General features: G+C 44.0%; 1 protein-coding gene across 2 annotated transcripts; it reads right to left on the reverse strand.

Moving 5' to 3' along the window:
- Positions 1–111: 111 nt before the first annotated feature.
- rpgrip1l (RPGRIP1 like) lies at positions 112–11054 on the reverse strand. 2 transcript variants are annotated; one of them, XM_067234514.1, is made up of 24 exons: positions 10964–11054; positions 10709–10853; positions 10046–10362; positions 9736–9841; positions 9452–9595; positions 9091–9196; positions 8800–8946; positions 8459–8532; positions 8218–8357; positions 8004–8110; positions 7864–7914; positions 7503–7682; positions 7190–7307; positions 6620–7072; positions 6279–6421; positions 5672–6038; positions 5103–5437; positions 4648–4743; positions 4258–4429; positions 3267–3367; positions 2083–2269; positions 1714–1798; positions 1321–1457; positions 112–1055 (listed from the first exon to the last, which is right to left on the reverse strand). In XM_067234514.1, the coding sequence occupies exons 1-24, from the start codon at positions 11049–11051 to the stop codon at positions 919–921; spliced, it is 3936 nt and encodes a 1311-aa protein (XP_067090615.1). In that variant the 5' UTR covers positions 11052–11054; the 3' UTR covers positions 112–918. The 2 variants fall into 2 exon arrangements, with proteins under 2 accessions (XP_067090615.1, XP_067090616.1); XM_067234515.1 differs by lacking the exon at positions 112–1055 and having other exon boundaries at positions 1342–1531.
- Positions 11055–22063: the final 11009 nt, after the last annotated feature.

The following is a 22063-nucleotide window of genomic DNA, read 5'->3' on the forward strand; positions in this document are numbered from 1 at the left end:
CACTGCCTCCAAACCAATACTGCTTGTCTTGACCGTCTAAGCTTTTGTGGTTTTGTGTTGTTTTTGGGTTAACAAAACTACAATAACAAATGTAACATTACAGATGCAAAACAGGTGTAAAAACTAAACACTTTATTAAGCGTATATACAAAACAGACAAGTGAACACATTCATCTATCATATAGGATTTATGAAATCTTAGATCTATTAAAGATGTATCATATTACTGAAATGTACCTAGACTTGACCTAAAACATAATCTCTTACAAAATTATTGCGAAAAACCACATTCCTTACATTCGTGTCATTGTTGTACAATCTTGAACCCAAATCTAGAGCAACCATCTATGGTAAATCCTAAATCCACTGCAACATGAAGCAATGCAATTCTTTAAATCCCGGCCAACAAAATCGAGGTTCAATTATGAAATAACCACTATCTTCCAAAGTTTACTGAACTAAGAAGGGTCTCATCCAGCATTTATTTATTGTAAAGACATGGGCCTTGGTACTGTAGTTGCTGCAGAACTGCAGTTACTACAGACTTAACTTCCTCATCCTTCAGTGATAAGAAGGTTTTACTAAGGCTATTCCAAGCATGTCTAAAGATCGAAACACCTGCAGAAGAAGAAATCAACCTTATTGTAGTGCAATATTGTCTAATAAAACAATCCCTTTCAACCATCAAAATAGATGAATAAAACACAAACGTTGTCTAATTTGTGTGACACTTGCTTTGCCTATATTAAGCCTGAGTACTGTGCGGCATTTACATCACACAGACACAATCGCAATGAAAACACTCGATATTCCAAATAGCTTTTTCCGAGCTAGCTACCACGATGCATACACATACAGTATTTACAATTATTTCTACAATGAGTGTCCTGACGTTGGGCCACTGAAATGTTAAACGGCCTATGTGTCTGTTTCCAGTGAGGAGATGGGGGTGTAGTCATGGTCCGGGTCCTCCATGATAGACTGGAAAGCCTCCAGTCCTTCCACAGACACTGCCAGACTGCCAACCACCACACTGCTGTCTAGAGCATCCACAACTGCACATACAGAGAGAAGAGAGAGCGGAAGAGGTGGATACCATGGGATTCCCAAATGGATATGGGGTAAAAAGAAAGAAAAGATTACGTGTATTTTATCGAGAGACATGGTAATATACAAGCAGTGAAAAGAAGAGATACGATTGATAGTGTAAAACAGACTAAAGACAGGCAAATAGAGGATAAATGAACCAACAAAGAAGTTGGGCAGCCTAAATCACAGTCATGCGTAGACACCTAGGATAGGAAACTGCACAAAACTCACTGTTGAGGTTGGTTTCAATCATGTCCTGTCCTTGCTTCAGGATGTTAGGAATGCTAAAATAAGCCAAGCCTACATCCTCACACTCCCTCTCTTGCTCCTCCTCCTCCGGTGGCTCGCTGACCACCGTAAACCGGATACTGTCCAATCAAACCAGGCGTCAGGTAGGGGCCAATCACAGTGAGCCATCATTCAGGCAAAATCAACCATAAGCCTATCACAGCACAAATGTGATTAAACAGAAACTCTCGTCCGCCATGAGGAACCACCATTTTACTGTTACCTGGTTCTATGCACTATTACTAAAAGAAAAGAAAAAAATACTCTTGTTTTGACAAGTCTAACAGACTCAACTGGACACACACAGAGGCCTGTCAGACACGAGAGGCTACTTACTTCTCCATTTCTGGGTTACGTCCCTCAAGTACCCCCCTCAACATCTCCCGTCTCGTCCTGTTGTTCTCTACGTCTACATGAATCACTGCAGAGGAAAATGTGGCATGAATGACCAAGTCAAATCCGACCGCCACAAAACACACAGTGAATGTCAATTTAGGGAAACAATGATCAGGCAATAGAGATTGTGCGGGAGACTATTGTGTGTGTGTACGTGTGTGTGTGGGGGGTACTTCTCTCTACCACCATACACCATTACTGTAATTAGTTGGTAAATATCCCTATACAGTCTACCAGAGCGTTCAAGGGTGTGTATGGTTTGTGTGTGTGTGTGTTTGCGTTGGCAAATATCTCCTGGCCTCCCCTTACTCTTGCTGTAGTTGTAGTGGCTGCTCTTGCCAGGCAGGGGTTTGGGCAGGGACATGGGGGTCTCCTCGGAGGGCAAGTCCAGGAGGGAGTACTCCACAAACAGACGCACCACGCTGCTGTCCGAGGCTGCCCGCGAGTCGGGACGCAAGCTCAGGGACACGATCTCCACACGCACACGCTCAGAGGGCTGAGGAGGAAAAGGAGTCGTCATTTTGGCAGTACAGGAGGTCATGTGCATTTTTACGAGGTCTAAATGAAGTTGTTTGTACACAGTATATAGAGTGACTGACTGGATATCCGTCTGTGTTTATATAGGTAAGAATGAAAGTCACATGAAATTTAGTTAAAATGAAACCTGTCAAGGTATGTGTTCATATTAGTTCTCCTATAAATTGTCTCCTCGATCTCCCTATTATGTAGTTTCTCTTATTTATTAATGCCTTGAGTGTGTGTGTGTTTGATTCAAATGAGATTCTTCAGAAATCAGTTTCTCCAATATTGAATTCATCTATGTTTTGTTTATAGAGGCAAGAACAAACTGATATGAAGTAAGGCCTTTTAATCAATACGGTCTCTATGGTCCTATCTGCTTGGTAGCGTTGTCTCAGAACACACCTGCTCCAATGACTGTTCTGTGCTCACAGACTGGTGTGCCTGGCTATCGAGCCAGGGATTGGCAAAGGGATTGACTCTCCTGTGTTCTAATGGTGTCACTTGATCCTCACTGTCCACCTGGGCCATTAGAGCTTAACGTTACAGGGAATACACAAAAACCGAAGGAAACTATGTAGCCCATGCCATGTAAACATTTAAAATCCACATATATATATATGCCATTTAATATCACATGCTTTACTGGGGCTAAAAATCTGGAAATAACTAAAGAACACCAAGAGCACCAGAAGATCCATCGAAACCGAAAAATTTATCACTCCAAGACAACTGCCAACTAAAGTAAATCTTGAGTTTTCACTCATGTTGCTCTGCATTCCCGGACGACCCTCTCTCTTACCCGTAGAACAGCCTTGTTAGAAAAACACAACAAGCCACATAACCTTGACACCTCCCGCCAGCCCAGCACCACCACCATTCCTAAAGCCTCGGAGTTCTCCAGACTCCGAGGTCAGTTTGTCTCTGAGAGGAGCTCAGAGCTGCGGACTTTTTTCTCTCATCCTCTCGCCCACCTTTCTTCCCACCGAGGCCTGTCCCGGAACGATGCAGTCATCACTGTCTGAGAGGATCGATTCACTCTGATCCTCGCCCGCACCTGGGGCCGCATGTACGTCTGAGAAGGAAGGAGAAGGGAGGGGAGAGAGAGGGAGAGAGAGAGGAAGGGGGAGATAGAGAGAGAAAGATTGAGTTGAAAAAGTTTATTCCAACCAACAGTGTTCCAGTGAAACAAAGGGGGGGATATATATATTAACAGAATGGCGACAGACAAATGAAAGTGCACATCCATTCTGGAGGACACTGGTATCTCTCTCTCTCTCCTTCAGTCTTTCTCTACCTGCCCCTCTCTCTCTTTCTCTCACACACAGAAATACATCCAAGGCCATCATTGACATTCATGGAGTCAGCCCTCCCCTGTTAAAAGATTTTTGGCTGCCACATTCAATATTTATGGCTTTTTGGGCCAGGAAGTATTGTCAGCACACAACAACACCGACGATTTCCACCTGAAAGTAGGATACAAGGCAATAACAGTGACTATTTGTTTCCCAAGCATCTGCAAAGGGAATTTGGATGTGCTGGAAAAGAAGATGAAATTCAAAAGGAAAGGTGGGGTCTATGCAGTAGAATAAGACAGGCAATACAATAGTGGTTATCTAGGCAGAGTGTAACAGCGGGCTTAGTGCTAACCTATTTCACTTATTTCCTGAATCGAGAATCGAACAAAAATGTCAGTCAAACCACACAATTGAAAACATGCAGAATGCCAAAGTGGACTAACATTTAGTCATTTAGCAGACTCTCTTATCCAGAGCGACTTACAGTAAGTACAGGGACATTTCCCCCGAAGCAAGTAGGGTGAAGTGCATTGCCCAAGGACACAACGTCATTTTTGCACGGCCAAGAATCGAACCGGCAACCTTCTGATTACTAGCCCGATTCCCTAACCGCTCAGCCACCTGACTCCATACTAGCACGCTATTAGGTTGTAATCCTGACACCTACCGCCTTCCTGTTCAAAGATCTCCTCCGAGATATCTGATTCGTCAGAAAGAGACTGAAAGCTGGATGAGATCAGCTGGCCTTCGGAGAAGTGAGACTCCTCCTCTTCATCATCATCTTTGTCATCCACGGAGCCGCTCGGACCTGCCACCGCTGCCTCCGACACCGTAACAAGCTGTGGAACATACGATACAAATACTTTAATTACCTGGGGAACCACTGAGGTGGCAGCACATGGATCTAGCCTTCTACAAGAGTATCACATTTTAAAACTATTCTGTCCCATTCACAAAACCAAACTATGTCATGGGTAACAGGCAAATGCATGTACAGTAACTATGTATAAAATACTGTATGTACTTATGTAAGTTCAGCTGAAGATAACTCAATTACTTTATTTTCAGGAGCGGTAACATCCACAAAGGAGACTTTTTTGGAAGTCATGTTTTCTTTCATAAATGATCTCTGTCTGGGTTTGGGTTGAGGTACCTGGAGACAAACAATGATATATACAGAATAGGTCAGCGGTTGAGCATTTGACAACAGATTAAGTATTAGCAGGTTTAAATCACCCCTTTATGTCACTTTGGATACAATTATCTGCTAAATGAATACATTATACTAAAAACATTTAACCGTCATTTCACAAAGCTACACATTATTTGGATCGCTCTCAATGTTGACCACAGTTGCTGTACAAACAGAAACATTCAGAATTCTTTTGGAACCCAAGCAAGAACTTCGAGAAACGAATCTTCAGCTTCAAATGAAACGTCCGATCAAAACAATACGAGCACGGAACACCCCGACGCTAATGTCGCACGCGCACCACCTCACACACATCCCACCTTCCCCTCAGCGGCAGCAGGGAGGGGATCGAGAGTCTTAGCCCTCCTCTCCTCTTTCGCCGTCGCTGTCGTCCCCACCACACCCTCCTTTCGTTTCTCCTTCTCCACCCTCTTCTCCTTTTCCTCCTTTGCTTCTTCTGTGCCCCCGTCCCCTGCCCTCCCCTCGGCCTCCTCCCCCTCAGGTGTGAGCTTCACAGGGGGCTCTTTGGGGATGAACCGAGCCTGTTCCACAGTCATGGTGGAGCCAGGGGGAGGGAGGTAGGTGAACTTCCACTTGAGAGTGACGTCGACATGGCCGCTGGGGAGGCCGGCAGGGTCAGTCAGCTCAAACGTACCTGGAGGGAAGACAGACCAACGAGAGGTCAGCGGGCCAGTGTGGTATTGTAGCTATTCCCTGGCGTGACAGATACCCAAACAGCATAGAAATGCATTTACAGCACGTAGATTTGACGTCTTTGGCAGGACATATTCAGTAGGGAAGTGGTTTAAAAAAAACTGATAGCTACAACACATATACAAAATCAATCCCACTAATAACCTCTTATCATTGGTCAGAGAGTGAAACTGACCTGTGATTGCTTTATCGTGGGCCAGCGACAGTAAAGGCACTCTGGCCTTGCCCAGGTACAGCTCACTCTGAGAGTCCTGGTCGTCAAAAACATAGAGCAGCAGGGCCGAGGTCTTCAGATAGCCGTCCAGATCTGCGTCCATGGGCACCGGAAAGGACCTGTGGTCCTCAAACTGGGGCTGGCCACAGTCTGGGACGATGCACGTGTCGTGGTCGGGGAAGTCAAAGAACTTGTAGATCACGTAGGCGCTGGGTTTGCCGGCGCCGAGCCGGGACGCCAGGCCGCTGCAGCAACTCACGGTGACGCTGAGCTCGTTCAGGCTGGAGTCGGCGGAAGTCATGTGAGGTTCCAGGGCTGTGGCGGACACCTAAAGGGTTTGGGGGGGGGGGGGGGGGGGGGGGGACACAGAAGAGGGAAGTGCAGTCTTCAGCACCTGATATGGATTTACATATGGGTGCTTAAAATGCGTTTCATTCGCTCCAAATGTTTAACATACCAAGGTTAGTTGGCCTGGTCCCCTCCAAGGACAATGACCACCCAGAACACACCTCAACGTAGGCCAATGCAATGCAATTACTGTTTATGACATCATCAAACGTCGCCCTACCTGTCTGTCTCCAGCGTTGGCTGAACTGAGATAGCCTAGGGCCTTCACTCGCTCTTTGTACAGGCGGATAGCCTGCTCCATGGGTACCCGCAGCCGGGCCCAGTAGTCCACTGATCCGAAGGCCTGCACCTCCCCTGTCACACCTGAGAAACAGCAGTGGACGCTGGATGATTGGACTAAAACAACGGGTAAACCGAAGTCCATTCAAAATGTGAGTAGAGTCAGTTCAAGAACTGGGCAAGTTGTGACAAATGAACACTCTCGAGGTGAGACCTCTCACATTCCTCTACCCCCCAGCGGACACATTCCCAAGGGAAGAGTTTGGCTGCGACCCCACTTACCGACCAGCTGCACTGACCCGTGCACCTTGCCCTCCTTGTCCAGGAGCGAGTGCAGGCGGAGCTGTCCCGCAGCCACCGTCTGGAAGTCCATCCCCCTGGCCAGCTGCAGCTCCAGGGTGGCCGACCCCGAGTGGAGATGCTGCAGGAAGAGGTCGTCCACCCGCACCACGTACTGCGACGTGAAACCGTACGTCGGCCGCTCGCCCTTGACAACGGGAGTGGACTGGAGCTCAAAGTCGAAGAAGGCGTAGGTGCAGAAGGTCGAGGGCTCAAGGTCGCCGAGAGACGCGAGCGCCACGGCTGAAAAGGACCCCTTGCCGATGTGGATTTCCAGAAGGTTCTCCCCGCGTTCCAGGCGGACGGTTTCGTCGAACACGTCGGCCAAGTCGTCGTCGTCGACGTCTGGTTTGAAGACGTGCGCTTTGGTCCCGTATGCGATGTCCTTCAGTTGGGCTGTGAGGAGAAAAGCAAAGCAAAGGCTCTGGTTTGATTCATGAGAGAACGAATGAATGAAAAACGAACAATATGCACACGAGCAACAGAAACACACGAAAACGAAGCAATTATTACTTTCTAGTTTCTTGATTTTCGCAGCCCTCATGTCCAGAAGCTGTGCGAGACGTTCCAACTTCTGATCGTATTCTGCTTTTGCCTCGTCCATCTTCCGTGTCACAGCTTCCACTTCAGCCTGACAGTACGGAAAAATGAAATCATTTGACAAACAAAAATCCTCTTTGTTTGAAGTGAACAGTCAATCATATATGTTGTCTCTATTCCACTTATTATCCCAAAACTCGACTCGGCTCAGGTGTCAAAATGCTCAGTTGACACCTCCTAAAATGTAAACCTTCACTGACGTTACCAAGTGTGTCATATGCCACACCTGGTAGTCTTTGTTGATCTTGTGCTGGATGATGAGCATGTTCCTGGTCTTCTCCAGTTCCTGGATGGTCTCTGCATGTGTGGCCTGGAGCTCTCTCACCGAGCGGTCTGCGTCCCCACGCATCTCATCCTCCACCTGCTCCAGGAAGCCCAGCTGGCCGTTCCTCTGGGTCTTTCTCACCTACAGTGGAACAGACCAGGGATGGGCTCTTCAAAACATAACAAAGGCTTCCTTCTTCGCCCTCATCTATCGAACGAATACTTTCAAATACATTCGATAAAACCTTATGGGTTTCCCTCAAGTACTTTTACGATATACAGGACAACCTTGTGGGTATGGCTAAAGAGGAATGGAAAAGTACCTTAATTAACATCAATGCCTCACTGAGTTCTGCCACGTCTATCTCACTTTCCTAGAAGAAAACAAAATCAGGGAATATAGTGTCACCGTACGGTCGTACCTTCAGTAAACCAGGTCAAAAGACAACATTCTCGTGAGTACCTTGGTGTAGAACTTCATTCGATTTTTTATCTCATCCAACTGCTCCTTCTGCTCCAGGAACTGCAGCTGAAGCCTCTTGTTTTCGTCTGTAACTTTTTCATTCGCATCTAAAGACAAAATACAATGTCGCCTAATTGTAGAGTAACTTTCATCAGCGCTCATGTGCGGTACATGGCTGTCATAGCTATCTACGGGGGGAACATGCAGCATGTACCTCGTTCAGCCTTGATCTTATCCAGAATCTCGTTTTTGTCCGTGAGATCAGACCTCAGCGCCACCTCTAGCTGTGCAATCTGCAGTTTGAGCTGCTGTTCTCTTGTCCTCCACTTCTGTTCCTGAGTCACGTCGAAGGCACTGGGAGATACAACATCCCATGTGTCACGGTCAAACGGTGGCTGAGAGAAAATGTCTGGAGAGTTGCCGCGGTATGCGGCTTAACTTGAAGTTGACCTCACCTGTTCACCAGTTTGTCACAGTTCTCCTTCAGCAGGTCTCTCTCCCTCTCAAGGTCATTTAGTCTGTCTTGCAGCTGCACAACAGGATGAAAAGTCAGTCAAGACAAACCAGACACATTGCATGTTTTTAAGGACATTTTGGATTTACTTTAACGTTATGTTGAATGATTCAATGGAGCTGTGTTTAGTAATTTAAAAGACACTTGGTTAGGTAACAGTAGGTGGAGTTTTAAATTACTTAATACAACTGAGAGGAACCACTAGACGTTAACGTTTTAGGTAAATCCACGATTACATTTTGCGAATTTGCGCTTGTTGACTGTAGTGAATGACGATGTTACCTCATCAGTCCTTCTCTGTGAGAACGAGAGGTTCTGGATTTGGCCTTCCAGCCCCAGACTCCTCAATCTCTCATCCTTCAGCTGGCCAGTGAGCTCGTCCACCTTGGCCATGACACCATCGTGACTGGCCTTCAGGGTCCTCTGGTTCTGTAAAACAAAGCCAACTGCCGTTTCCAAATCATGTCTGTATAATTTTAAAGGAAAACAAAATATTCAGATATTTGTGGTTGCGTAAATTCTGAGCTTTCACTGAATGTTGTGAAATGGTTTCTGATATCGCTTCTATGTCACCTCCTGGAGTTGGAGGAAGCGGCCCTCAAGCACAGTGAAGGCGTTCGCCTTCTCCACCAGCTGCTTCTGCAGTCTGATCATCTCCACGTTGTCCTTGATAGTGGACCTAGAAGGAATCAGCACAGCGCAAACCAAGGAAGGATATGTGTCTTTTAGAATGTAAGGTGTGCGTGTGTGATTGTGGGTGTCGGTTTTATTTGAACTCTGTACTTTGCAAACTGGGGAAAAGTATTATTTAGATTTTTGGGTATGAACCACTGATCCCACCAGAATATTTTGTATCCTATATTCCAGATAACATGATCGGTGTGGTTGGTGTGTGCGAGTGTGTGTTGTTGTGGAGCCCACTGAGCCAGGCTACCTCTGTCCTGTGGTCTGCTGTTGTCTCAGGTGAAGGAGGGACTCCTCAAACTCTCTCTCCTTCCTCCTCAGCTGCTCTCTCAGTATCTCGGCCGCTCGGTCCATCTCCTCGATGTGGCCACGCTGGGTCTCGATCACGTTCTCCCTGATGACACCCAGACGTAAACACACACACACACACAGAGAGACTGTGAGTCCCACAAAGGTACAAGTAGCATACAAATGTCAAATTCGCCGCCAACGATTTAGACGTGGCTCTCATCTAGGAGTTTGAGTAGCACCTACAGGTTGCGAATCTCGGCTCTCGCGTCATCCAGCAGACTGTGTCCATATCGGGGTAGCAGACCAAGGGGAGGCCTCCCGCTCACTTCCACCTCCACGCTCTGGAGACCTGGAACAGGTGACAAACAAGTGTCAAGACTTCAAGTTCATTTTCATTTCGCCAATTTGTAACAAGTACAGGAACCTTCTGAATACACTGGAATTCTACACACACACACCACTCTCACCTCTGCCTTCGGCTTCCTAAACCAAATATTTCTGCCTCCAATCTCAGTATGGTTGAGAAGGTTAGATGGTTAGGTGAAGTAGTTACCTCTGGAGGACGGTATGGGACCCTGAGTGTGCATGTCCTCCCTCTGCCTCCTCATGCCTGTGTTGATGCGTGATTGGACGTGACCGTAAGGGGTGGGTCTCCTGCTCTGCACCTGCAGCTGTTGTTTGGCGGCCAGCAGACGTTGTTTCAGCCCATCGTTCTGCCTCTGCAAATCCTGGACCTTCTCCTGGAGCTCCTCCATCATCTCCTCCAGCTCCACGTCCCTGCCCCCCTGTGGACGCACCCCACCCACCCCTGGTGCACCCTGCTCCACCCGCCGCCGGTCCTTCACCAGCCGCACCAGCTTGGTGGCCATCCTGTGGTCAGGAGTGAATGACAGTGTTCAGTCTGACACTTCACGGGAGCAAATAAGCTCAAGGAATTCAAGTGAAGATCACTTTTTCATTCGCATCTAAAGACACAAGTCAATATTGCCTACTGTACAGTAACTTTCATCAGCGCTCATGTACGGTACAAGGCAGTCATATCTGTGTAAATCACAAATGTTAAGCCAGTAGGGCGTCTATCCAGTGTTGTTGGGGATTTAGGTAAAGAGGTACATTCTAGTGTATTTGCAAGTTTAATTCAGTATATTCAAGAATCAATTTGTAGAATGTTTAAAATGGGGTGTAGGTTAAGTGTGTATGCATTTGTTTCTCCCACCTCTTGATCTTGTCCTCCTGCTTGTGGCTGTGCTGTTTGAGAAGCAGGTTCTCCTCGTGGAGCCGCAGGAACTTGTCCTCCAGCTCCTCCCTGGACACGCGCGAGATGGCCTGTCTATCTCTGACATTCTGGGTGACCAAGGAATCTGTAAGGAAAACAGATAGGAACTAGATTAGCGGTAACTTATTGACCGTACTTCGAGTAATGCTACAGCCATTTCTGCACTTGCACTAAGCTAATAGAAGCGTTACAAACCTGGTGCTCCAACTCCAGCTTGGCTAAGTTTCAAAGTGATGTCCTTCACAGGCACGTCTGCTGCTGTTTCATCAGCAAATGTTGACATGGTTTTTTCTAAGATCAAGTTTCAGATATCATGATTCTTAAAAATTTGACCATTTGAGCGTTGAAGTCATCTACGTTCACATAGATCACTTACAGACTACTACATCACGTTGCTTTGCATGTCAGTCTATGCTGCTTTTGCCACGATAGATGATGCCATGCACATATGTTAGCTAGCTAGTTAGTGGGAAGGCAAATCACAAAAAGCGATTTCAGCCAAATTTAGCGTGTTTTACTTAGTTGATGAGCACATGTTATTTACAAAAGCACGTACTCTTTATGTAAACAGTCAGAAACATTTTAACATGCAATTTGTTACCGTTTCAGAAAAACATGTCCATCCACAGCGACCGTTGCTAGTAAACAACTCCTTTCCTGTGTCAGTACACGCATGCGCCATTCTAGTTGCTTTGAGGAATCATGGGATATGGAGTGTGAGAGAGAAAGTACTTTGGAACCTAATCTTTCTATTGGGAAATATAATTTTTTTCTAGAAACGTGAAGAATACTTAATAATTGAATTTGTCTGAAGGATTAACTTAATATTTGCTCGTTGTCTGTAAAAGTATTAGTAGATAGTAATCTACAGTAGGCTACAGAGGGATAGCATAGCTATATTCTTAAACACATTTTGTATAATATGTGACTGCAGTTATCTGCAAATATTTTTGTTAGCCATGAAGATAATGATATGTTTCTGTCTACCTTATCTTAACCATCTTATGTAAGGTAGCCTACAGCCAACAAACACAGACCTAAACTTATCACCCTACGCTTTTTATGTCTTTCTGTGATGAGTTATTTAAAAAAAGAGTGTTCTCTTTGGTTCCTAGTCAGAAAATTTGACAGGCAAGCTGTCAGATGTCTGCCTTCCATGAATTGGCAATGGGTCTAATTTAAGAGACTGAGATGAGAGCAGAGCAGGACAGAATGAGTTCATTCTGCATGCTCTACTCCTGGCCTGCCAAGCTGTGACCATCGGGCCGTGACAGCCTCCTCTCATGGCTGCCTCCTTAAGACCTAACCTTTGACCCCCCCCCTCTCGCTCTTTAGCAGAGCAGAGCAAGTCTGAGGCAGGTCAGGGTGGTTTGCCACGTCGGCGGTCGGCCGGTCTGCGGTGAAGCGAACGAGTGTCTGTCAGTGTTTGACTGTCAGCGCTGGCCCGTCGTTGAATTCCATGATGCCTTCCGACCTTTTGTTCAGCAGGCCATACCCACCTCCAATGCAGGACTGTCAAGCACACGGGCAGAGGAGCATGGAGAATCATTCTCTCTTTTTTTCTCCCTCTATTGTAATATAGGGAGATTTCCCCCCAAACGTCTCCTGTCTCCAGTTTTATTCAATTTATTCAGATGAGTGTCACTGGGAGGCAGCGGGTCAAATCTTGTTGCCGGGTAGAAACTGCACCCACGTGAAAGAGGAGATGGTCATGCCTTTTTTTCTGTGTTCTTAAATGGTAAAAAATTGGTGTTACTGACTAGAATGTCAATTTGAGCATACTATTTACCATGACCGGTCTGTTTCAGAATTTAGATCCTAAAATACTTTTAAATACTTTTTTTTATATCCTAAACCACTATTCTTTCCTAACGTGAATCAGTATGAGTAAGTAAATACAATTTGAACATAAAAAAATGACTCCTTACAAACTACAAACAGCAAGCAGCTACACAAATCCAAGAGCATGTGACACTAGGTGGCACTTGGTAGCCACCATCTGCGCAGCGAAAAGACAAGACACAGGTCTTGTTGAAAAACGTCACCATGATGATACCTCATGGTCAAAGACCAGGATGCACTTTGGTTCTGTTCTTCAGACTACACTAGTTACTACGATGAGAGCATTAGCAGGATTGTGAACTGATGGTGCATGCATGCAGTTTTGCTGCTAGAGTCTTGGGTCACTGCTTTAACACGGATTGTGTTTGCTTTGGTTTCACATTAACTTCTTACATATTTGGACTGGTTTTCTATTTGCATAATTTAGATATGCACCCGAAGGTTCCAGTTAAAGTACATTTAGATCAGTAAAGTGTCACTAAAAGTAAACCAAATGTTATTCTACGGACTTCTCTTCAGATCAAGGCCACAGCACTCAGATATTTATCTTCATATGAATGACGTCACCTCCAGTAGCCCTGCTGTTTAGGAGCACTTCCCCTCGGACTGAAAGAACAATTAGTCGAGTTTTACTGAAAGAGAACGGAAGACTTACACTGGCAGAGTAATTTTTCATGCTGCTTTTAAAGCATGAATGCCATGGTGATCGAGTGGACTGCTTGGTTGTGTGTGAGTATGTGTGTGAGCCTCGCTAAGTGTGTAGTCCTCTGGCATATTCACATGGATTTGTGTGTGTGGTGTGAGTGTTTAACTGAAAACTTGTGCATACTGTATACATATGCATGTGCATGTATACGTGTGTGTGTGTGTGCTTGTGTTTGCATGTATGTATGAATGTGTTTTTGTGCAAGGTGTGCGGGAAGACCGAAGGGAGCTGGGTGATTTATAGACACGGCTGACTGAGCTGTTCCAACTAAGCCAGAGTCTGATTCACGTAGGAACTGAAACTAGGTGTAAAATATGTGTCTTCACTGGGTTAGCAATTCATCAATTATCATATCATGGTCAATGAGTCAAAAGAAGAAAAAATAAACTTGTTCTGAAAGTCCTTGAAGCCCTCCCTTGAACAATTCTTTCAATGAGTGACTTCTGTGGACAACGTGATGTCATGAGACTGCAGATTATGCAGTAACACCAACATAACATAACACTAACAATACCATTGTGGTTAATGACTGACAGCTGAATGAATGTGTCTACTGCAGTGTGCTATTTGTTTTGATACCACACCAACCTATGTAAATAAGTTCACTTGCTTTGTGTTCACCCACGTTTGGGCTGTTTTGCAGAGTAGTAATATTTCAGGTTAATATAGTAGAGTAGTAATGTTATTATATCATTAAATCAACCGATTTATGCAATTATGTTTCATGCTGGAATGAGATGCAGAACTATTTTCATGTTGAGAATCTAACGATCAGTTCATATCAAGTGATGTTTATTGTGACTTAATACCACCAAGCAAAACAGCACTACTGTGTACGTCATTCTGAGACTAAATAAAGGCAATGTAAGCATATTGAATCTTTAGTCCTTTACTCCTTCTATTGTATTTCCCCAGTTTTGTATTTGCACACACACACACACACACCCCACAGTAACACAATCTGACTGCATGAAAACTCATAAAACTGCCCTGGTGGTTGTACATGTGATTGTGTACAATGATGTTAATAGGGGCTTTGTGAACTCACACACGATCCCTAGACACCTGACCACATTGCCATAGCTGACAAACCCTGCCCACTAATTAACAACGGTTATTGACCAGGCTCTTCAGTGGGGAAGGGGGTGGGGTCAGTGGTGGGTTAAGGTCATTGCCAATGATAATGCACTGTGCAGTTGTCCATTAACGGCATGTTAAGTGTAGGTTGTCCAGAGATTATAGCTGTTAACACATACATAATTGTTAAAAACGAACACTCAAGTCCTATACTCACTGTGGCTTTAGAGTGCATGGGGAGTAAACCTGTATAGTATATGGATGATTTGGTCTCACAAAGTCACAGTTAGGTCTGCAACAGTTCTCCAACTTGACAGATAGTCATTCGGATAAAAACAATGAGTGACTAAGAACGAAAAGCCACATTGAAATCCCAGATGAACCGGGGTTCACCGTTGTTTTAGGTTGGCTGTTCCAGCTCATTTCCTAGCAAGCATATTGTCTTTTCAAGGCTCCTGAGCAGGTCATAAATTATGTTGAAGGTGAACTGTGAGTGGGGGGGTAAAAGATGTTATGAAAATGTCATCAATCTGGTGAAGCAGGGTCCCAGCTGCTCCTGTCAGAGGCCACTTCTGTGGAGGAGCAGGGCTGGGTGGGGGGGCAGATTTGGAGGGGGGATGTCTGGGTGTGTGAGTGTGTGTGTGTGTATGTGTGTGTGTGTGTATGTGTGTGTGTGTAGGTAGGGTTTAGTTGGGGCCTGTGACAGTACCCAGTGGCCAGAGCTGTTAGTCTACTAGTCTTGCTTGCATAGTTGTAACTTTTGGATCATGCACACGCACACACACACGCACACACCACACCACACCACACACACAAACAAATACACACACATAAAGTATATGCACAATCATGGTGAAGAGAAAAACACTCCTTCAAAGGCAGCCATTTTGAATAAAAAGTACTACTGAATGAACTTTATTTTGTGTTTAACTTAACTAACAATTGAACAATATCTCTCGTCTCATTTAACTTGTCACAATTCCAAAGCATCTTAACAAAATGTTTCAACCTGAACAAAGACACACTGTCTGCTTCCAGACTGCTTCGATTTCTCCTCCGTGTTCAGCTAGACTCCCTGCGGTGCGAGTGACTTCTAAAGCAGGGAGACATATGACCTTATGCGTCTGGGTCGTGGTCCTCGCCAAAAGCTGTCTCCCCGTCGAAGACAGTCGCATGTTGGCACCTCTGACAGACGCGTAAACAGATGCAGCCATGGTTTGCGGTGACAGGTGATAATAGTTGGCACCGGTGCCAAGGCAATTAAACCCAAGGCCTGACAGCACCATTTGGTGCTCTATTATTCCAACGTCGGAATAATTGTTGCAGCACATTTTCACCTGCTAGGCTATGACTCTGAACATCATTAATCCAGCGCAGGAACACGCCGGATGGAGACGCGGAGCCTCGTAGATGCTGGCTCCGGCCCATGTTGGTTTTATGTAATGAGATGGCTATGGCATACAGGATGAGACTCAGTTTCTGATAATTACCCTTGGTGTGCCGAATGTACATATGTGTGTGTGTGTATGTCTGCATGTGTATGTGTATGTGTGTTAAGGCCTTGTGCGTGTGTGATACGGTGATTTAGCCATGTGTTCTGTTAGGGTGTGACCTGCTAAGCAAATTCACAAAAGCATTTTGCAGCTGTGCTTACAGATAGTCACACTATATAACTTGAATATTGATTAGAAAACTGAAGGATGAGACTAAACATCTTTTAGGCCATCAGGGATAAAATGACTTTGGTCATACATACTGTGTGTGATATGTTTGACAAGGTCCAAGGGGACACAACATTAGGCAGAATCTACAATGCCACTGATGCAAATTACAAATGTCAGCTACCTAATCTTTGAAGATGAAGTCAAATCTATCCGGTTTTTCCGAGGTACATCACAGATTACATTGTGTTGTTGATGTCTACAGTAATTTGTTGTCATCTGGCCAACCCTTCTTTTTTGTTTTTGAATGTCCACTTCAAGCAGCATATCTGACCTAAACACGAGTGAGAAGATGCTGCTGGGTGTCTCTCACACTTCATTACCTCTGATAGGATTTGTGTAAAGAAAAGAAAACCAGATAGAATCAACTAATTTTCAGGTCACACATAGGCATCTTGTTGTACAATAACGGTCTCAATATTTCATAAAATAGCTTGAAAGGGTTCGTTTTTTTTGTTGCAACAACCCTATACAACGAACCATTGGTTTCCAGAAACCAGTTTGAAGAACCCACTGAGTGAGGTGAATATGAAATGATGCACCGCAGAACGTAGCACACTGTTATTTGTTATGACACTGAAACGGCTTTTACTGATAAAAATGTTATCAGCTGAGATTGACCTAAGACCTAGTGAGACAAACCGCGGAATTTTACCAACAACTATTACTATCATTAATGCCTCTTTTGTAACCTGTCTTAAAAGAAGGTTGGCTACACACCCATAGCCCAAGGGGCAAGTCAATTGCTTTGTTATCCATACATCGTTAATATAGTAGCCTCCATACTAGCTTAAACTACTTCTTACCACCTGGTCAGCGTCTAGCACAAATTAAAAAATGACACATTTTGTAAAAAGTTGTACTCTCTCACACTTCTAAATACTGTATGTCAAAGGCAGTCTTGATGTTTAGGTCACTGTCAAAATACACTACGTTTTAATTTCCTTTATTTATCAATTTCCATGTATTTTTTATTGATGCTTTACGTTGATGCAAATTCAGTGAGGTTAGGCAGAGATTACATATAGAAAGTTACACCAAAAGAGAAGGATAGACATGTTGTCATTTGCAGTGGAAAGAAGTTACCTTTCAAGTTAACTTGAGTTAAATAAAGTCAGTGGGTCACCTTTTTTTTTACATTTCTAAACTATTTCTGTCCTCTTAAAAGATGCTGCAGTTCTCAAAGGGATTAAAGAAAAGTGCTTTAAGTACTGTAGTTGAGGGTGCTAATTAAATAGACTAACTTCAAAATAGAGACATTTAAACTTTAAAATCTCTAAAATGTTCCCTACTGAATTGCCACTGCAGTGGCAAGGGTTGTTGAACAGTGCGGCTTACTTAAATAACACAAAGAGAAAAAAGACAAGTGCTGTTTATTTACTGGGCTTTTGCTGTCAGTATGTTTCATGTGACTAGATAGATCCACTCTCTTCTTTGAGTCAAATATTTTCTTTTTAAATATTTGATATCACACATAAATCAAGCTTCATAAGAGAAGATAATGATTTGATGACAGGAACTTAAGAAAAAAGATTGACAGGCAGACAGAGAGAGAAAGCGAGATGAAAAAGAAAGGGAGACTAAAAGAGACAGAAAAAGAGGTGCTACACCAGCAATTATGCAGAGATGTTATAGGGCTGTGTGGAAGAAATTGGGATTTCCTGTGTGCTTACATTAATCACTAATCAATAGAACTAGTCATTGGATACTAGTTAGTACGTTTATCATGTAAGCTTGCTATTAATAACAGTATATTGTGTCTATGTGTCAGGTTAATAGATGTTTGGGGTCAGGAGAAAGTACTGGCTAAACGGTCCTTGTCATGACTACAAGGAGAGCTCCAACTATGAACTCTCTAGTGTGAGAGTTGTTATGTGTTGGGAGCAGTGAATCATTTTCTCTGAGACTGTTGTAACGTCATTCCTGCCTGACTGTCACAATCTATGTTTACATTCTTGTGCCCTATAAAAGATGGTCCTCCGGCTTTCGGAGCGGAGAGAGACCTGGTTGAGACCTAAGCTTGGTGTTGTGTTGTCATTTATGGTCAGAAGACTGGTTTTCTCTCCCAATCTGCAGATTGATAAATACGTATTAAAATCCAGAACTCAACTGAACTTAGTCACTCCGTTTATGAAGAGACGGACAAACACTTTCTTCATCAGCTGCTATATTTTAGTGTTGATTTTGTCTTAACCTGCCCAAATTACCCAAATGAAGTCAGCCATTATGTCGCCTTGATGGGCCACAAGGTCATTTATTTTTGCATCAAGATCTTGAGCCTCCATTGAATTACAAACTGAAAGAGAAACAGCAACCTTTTGGAGAGTATTGAGATCCTATGAACATAAACATGTTATATATAGACAGATACATAGCTACAGTGGATAATTAGATAGATTGCTAGATAGGTAGATAGATGTTGTTTTGACTCAGTGTCTAAGTTAGTGGAATAATATTCAATAATCATCTCAACAAAGGGTTCTTTAAAAAAAAGCTATGAAGTTTACTGCAACTGAAATCAAAGACGACCCTTTCCACAGCTGCCATCTCTACTTGACGTCTAATCTCATGCTTCAGGATGACACCAGATCCTTTGCACTTCTTCTTCAGAGACAAAATCGAGATGGAGAAATCACTAATTTCTTTATTCTGTAATTAAAGTATAAAAGTGTCAAGAGTGAGGCATTGTTGTCGTTTCTTCAAGTGTGAGATGAATATTTATTTGTGTTCTTTTCTCGTCAACCTATAATCCTTTTGTGCTTTACCTGCCACCAGCTTTCTTTGTCATTTGTCTTCGATAATACTTTCATAGCCATTTGAATGTACTCTACAGTTCTGTAAGCCGAAACAGTGAGACACAATTACCTCAATATGTTTAGACAGGCTGCAGTAAATTCAACCAGTAAGACTGAAATCTCAAACCCCTACTGTATTCTGAATAACTCTATCAAATAAAGTAAAAGTCTAAAAGTTACATGTAGAATATGTGTTTGAGACTTGACATTTTCTTTGCTACTATACATCTGCTATCTTTTCTGTGGCAAACCTGTTTGTTAAATAATTAGGTATCGGTTGTATTATTAGCTCATTCAGCTGACCATCTCTTACACTTCCATAGTCTCTCCCCACCAAACTTTCACACCCTTAAAACTTTAGCTGTCCTCTAAATTGCTGTTGACACTGTGGAGAAATGTCTAATATCAATCCGTAATGAATTCTGATGACAAACTACATGGTTGGAAGACCATGTAATCTCCCCTCTATTAATTAAAGCACACAAGGCTTTCTAAGCCATCTACTCCTGTCCATGCTGAACCAGCTGCCACTAAATGGCTTCACTTGCACTGCTGTCAAGTGGAAAAGATTGAGCTTCTCACGTTAAGGAAGGTGCTTAGGCAGATGCTGGTGTGTGCCCGCATGTGTGTATGTGTGTGTGTGTGTGCATGTGAGAGAAAGAGAGAGAATAACACCATGAGTCCTTAGAAACATCTGCACATCCAGTGAGTTAATTACCCGCACCAGTTCCCCAGTCCATCAGCACTTTACTAGACCCTCACATACCCACATACACACTAGCACCCCCCCCCCCACACACACACACACACAAACTTACACATGCACCAACATTCACTCACATGCACACACACATTCACAAACATGCGGACATATATACACTAACAGTAAAATTTCATTCAAGACACAGAAGTTGCAGAAACGCTCACCCCACAACCCAAACATAAACTAATAATGCTAATGGGATGTGAAGTAGTTTATATAATATTTCAACAATGTTATCAACAGCCCTGATGAAACACCTTTTCTGCCTCACCGCAACCCATGCTCCAGAACAAAACTCTTTAACCGAGAAGACAAACATCTTTTTTCTGACCCCAAATCCCAGCCCTGGCTTTTGACTTGTAATTAAATGAGAAATTACTGAAGCTTTACTCCCGTTTTGATAAGAGCTATCAGTTTGGAGTTGCTTTGGCTATTGATTTGATTAAGAGGCTTATACATTGTTTAATGAGTTTTCCGCTTGACTGCGCTCTCTCTAATCAGGCAGATTGGCGGTTGTGGAATCCCACCGTCATTGGTAAATGCTACCACTGAACATCCTAACACTCAGATTCAAGAGGCCATAGAAATCAATGGAGCTATTGACTTCTCAATACTCGATTTTAGAAGCTCCATTTTGACATTCCTCAATATTGGTCTTGTTGGTTGTGATTTGTAAACAACGGCACTAGAAAGGGCAATATTGCACTTGTGGGTCATTGAATTTGTGCCTAGAACAAACAGTAGGCTATCGTATTGAAGAGATAGGTCTTCCTCCTTTGGAGTTAAGCGTTACACTACATACAGTGATAAGGAAGGTTCTCTCAGCATGATCCACACAATCCCACTTTTCTATGCATTCTCAAACAGTACCTTAATTCATCTTCAGCCAAACATGACTGATGAAAGTGTGGATGGGATTTGCAGATGCACTATTAGCTTAGTTCCATTGTAAAGGTTGGCTACTAGATTGCCCTGGGTCCCGGCCTACACTAAGGAGATCACCACTGTCAGTGACGGAGTGAAGAATAATGCAGGTCTAATTTGTCTTTGAGAAGTGTATATCTAAGCACATATATTTATATCATGGATATCATTTTCATTGAAAACTTCAACCCCCTGCCCTCCACCAAAGCTTTAAGCACCTCTGTTATGAAAACAGCCAGCACTCAGCCCTCTATCCTGGCCATGATTGACAATTATGGCTGCATAATTCTCCCTAGTCATCCCCTCATCTCCTCCTTCATTCTCCTGGCCGGGTGACAGCACTTTCAGATAGCGGCAGATAAATATGTCATAAATCACAGCAGCGGGCTGCAAGGCTCTCTGGGGAGTCATCCCCCTTGCCTCGCCGGGCCACTATTCATCATTAGGTAGAGTCACTCACGGTCTCTTTACCAGGCTTGACAGAGGGAGCCAGAGGAAGCACGGACTCAAAAGCCAGAGCAAACAGCGGGAACAAAGCCCTACTTCCCTGGTGCCAATAACAGAGCATTAAAGATGAGATTGCCTGCTTTTCTCTTTCCGTCTGCTCTCTCCCTCTCCATCCTCCCAGGCTTTCGTGGCGAGATAACTCGATTTGATGTCAACGCTTCCCTTTTTTCCTCCCGGCATCCAAGTGGGCACCGTGTCAGCTGTTGTTAGCCTCTTGAGTTATTAGCACCCTTCAGCGCCGCTTTCTCCCGCCGTCAGTTCCGTTAGCGTCGGCTAGCTTGACAGTTGCAAAGTTAATTAGCCCTGCTAATGAGACGCCGGTGTTTTGGCCGGACGTGACATTTGAGGTGTGTCGGTAGAGAAAACAAACAAATCAAGCATTTCATTAGTTGAATGTGACAGGTCCCTTTTACCATCTTCCTCTCAAACCGGGGGGCCCACATTGTTTGTTTTGAGGCTATAATGAACTCTGCACACCAGCCTTTCTTCCCCTCTCTCACTAACTGAAGGGAATGGACCGCATGAGATTCTCTACTCACCACTTATTAATGCCAATAAGAATAAAATCACACTTGCCTGGGGATGTAACGACACACACATTAATAATTTATGGGTATAATAGCTGGATGCTCCCCCTGTTCTCGCCAGAACTAAGAGGATCCAGTCGATGTGAAGGCAGATAATGATCAATTGAGCGTGAAGGCACTGTGCTGTGTGACAGTCCTGATCATATTTACTGCTGGCTTTGTCTATTGTAGTCCATTCCTGTCACTGTGGTGGTAATGAATGCTAGTAGAAAGGCCTTGAAATATAACCTGAGAAAAGGGTGGTTCAGTAATTAAATAGTGTGGGTGACAGAATGAGAGCAATCGTTTTAACCATACTGAAAATCTGGATTGACCATATGTACTTATTTTTCAGAACCAAACCGATGGCCAGCATTGTCAAATGAATGGTCGA

The sequence above is a fragment of the Osmerus mordax genome, chromosome 4 (genome assembly GCF_038355195.1).
Source record: "Osmerus mordax isolate fOsmMor3 chromosome 4, fOsmMor3.pri, whole genome shotgun sequence".
NCBI classification, from domain to species: domain Eukaryota; kingdom Metazoa; phylum Chordata; class Actinopteri; order Osmeriformes; family Osmeridae; genus Osmerus; species Osmerus mordax.

What these genes read in the sequence shown, in the direction of transcription:
- rpgrip1l (XM_067234514.1), bottom strand. Translation starts at nt 11,051, where the DNA reads ATGTCAACATTTGCTGATGAAACAGCAGCAGACGTGCCTGTGAAGGAC. An exon ending in CACAGAGAAGGACTGATGAG is followed by an intron (nt 8,533 to 8,799) that starts GTAACATCGTCA and finishes CCTGTTGTGCAG; the next exon opens with CTGCAAGACAGACTAAATGA. An exon ending in TTACCGCTCCTGAAAATAAA is followed by an intron (nt 4,430 to 4,647) that starts GTAATTGAGTTA and finishes TATGTTCCACAG; the next exon opens with CTTGTTACGGTGTCGGAGGC.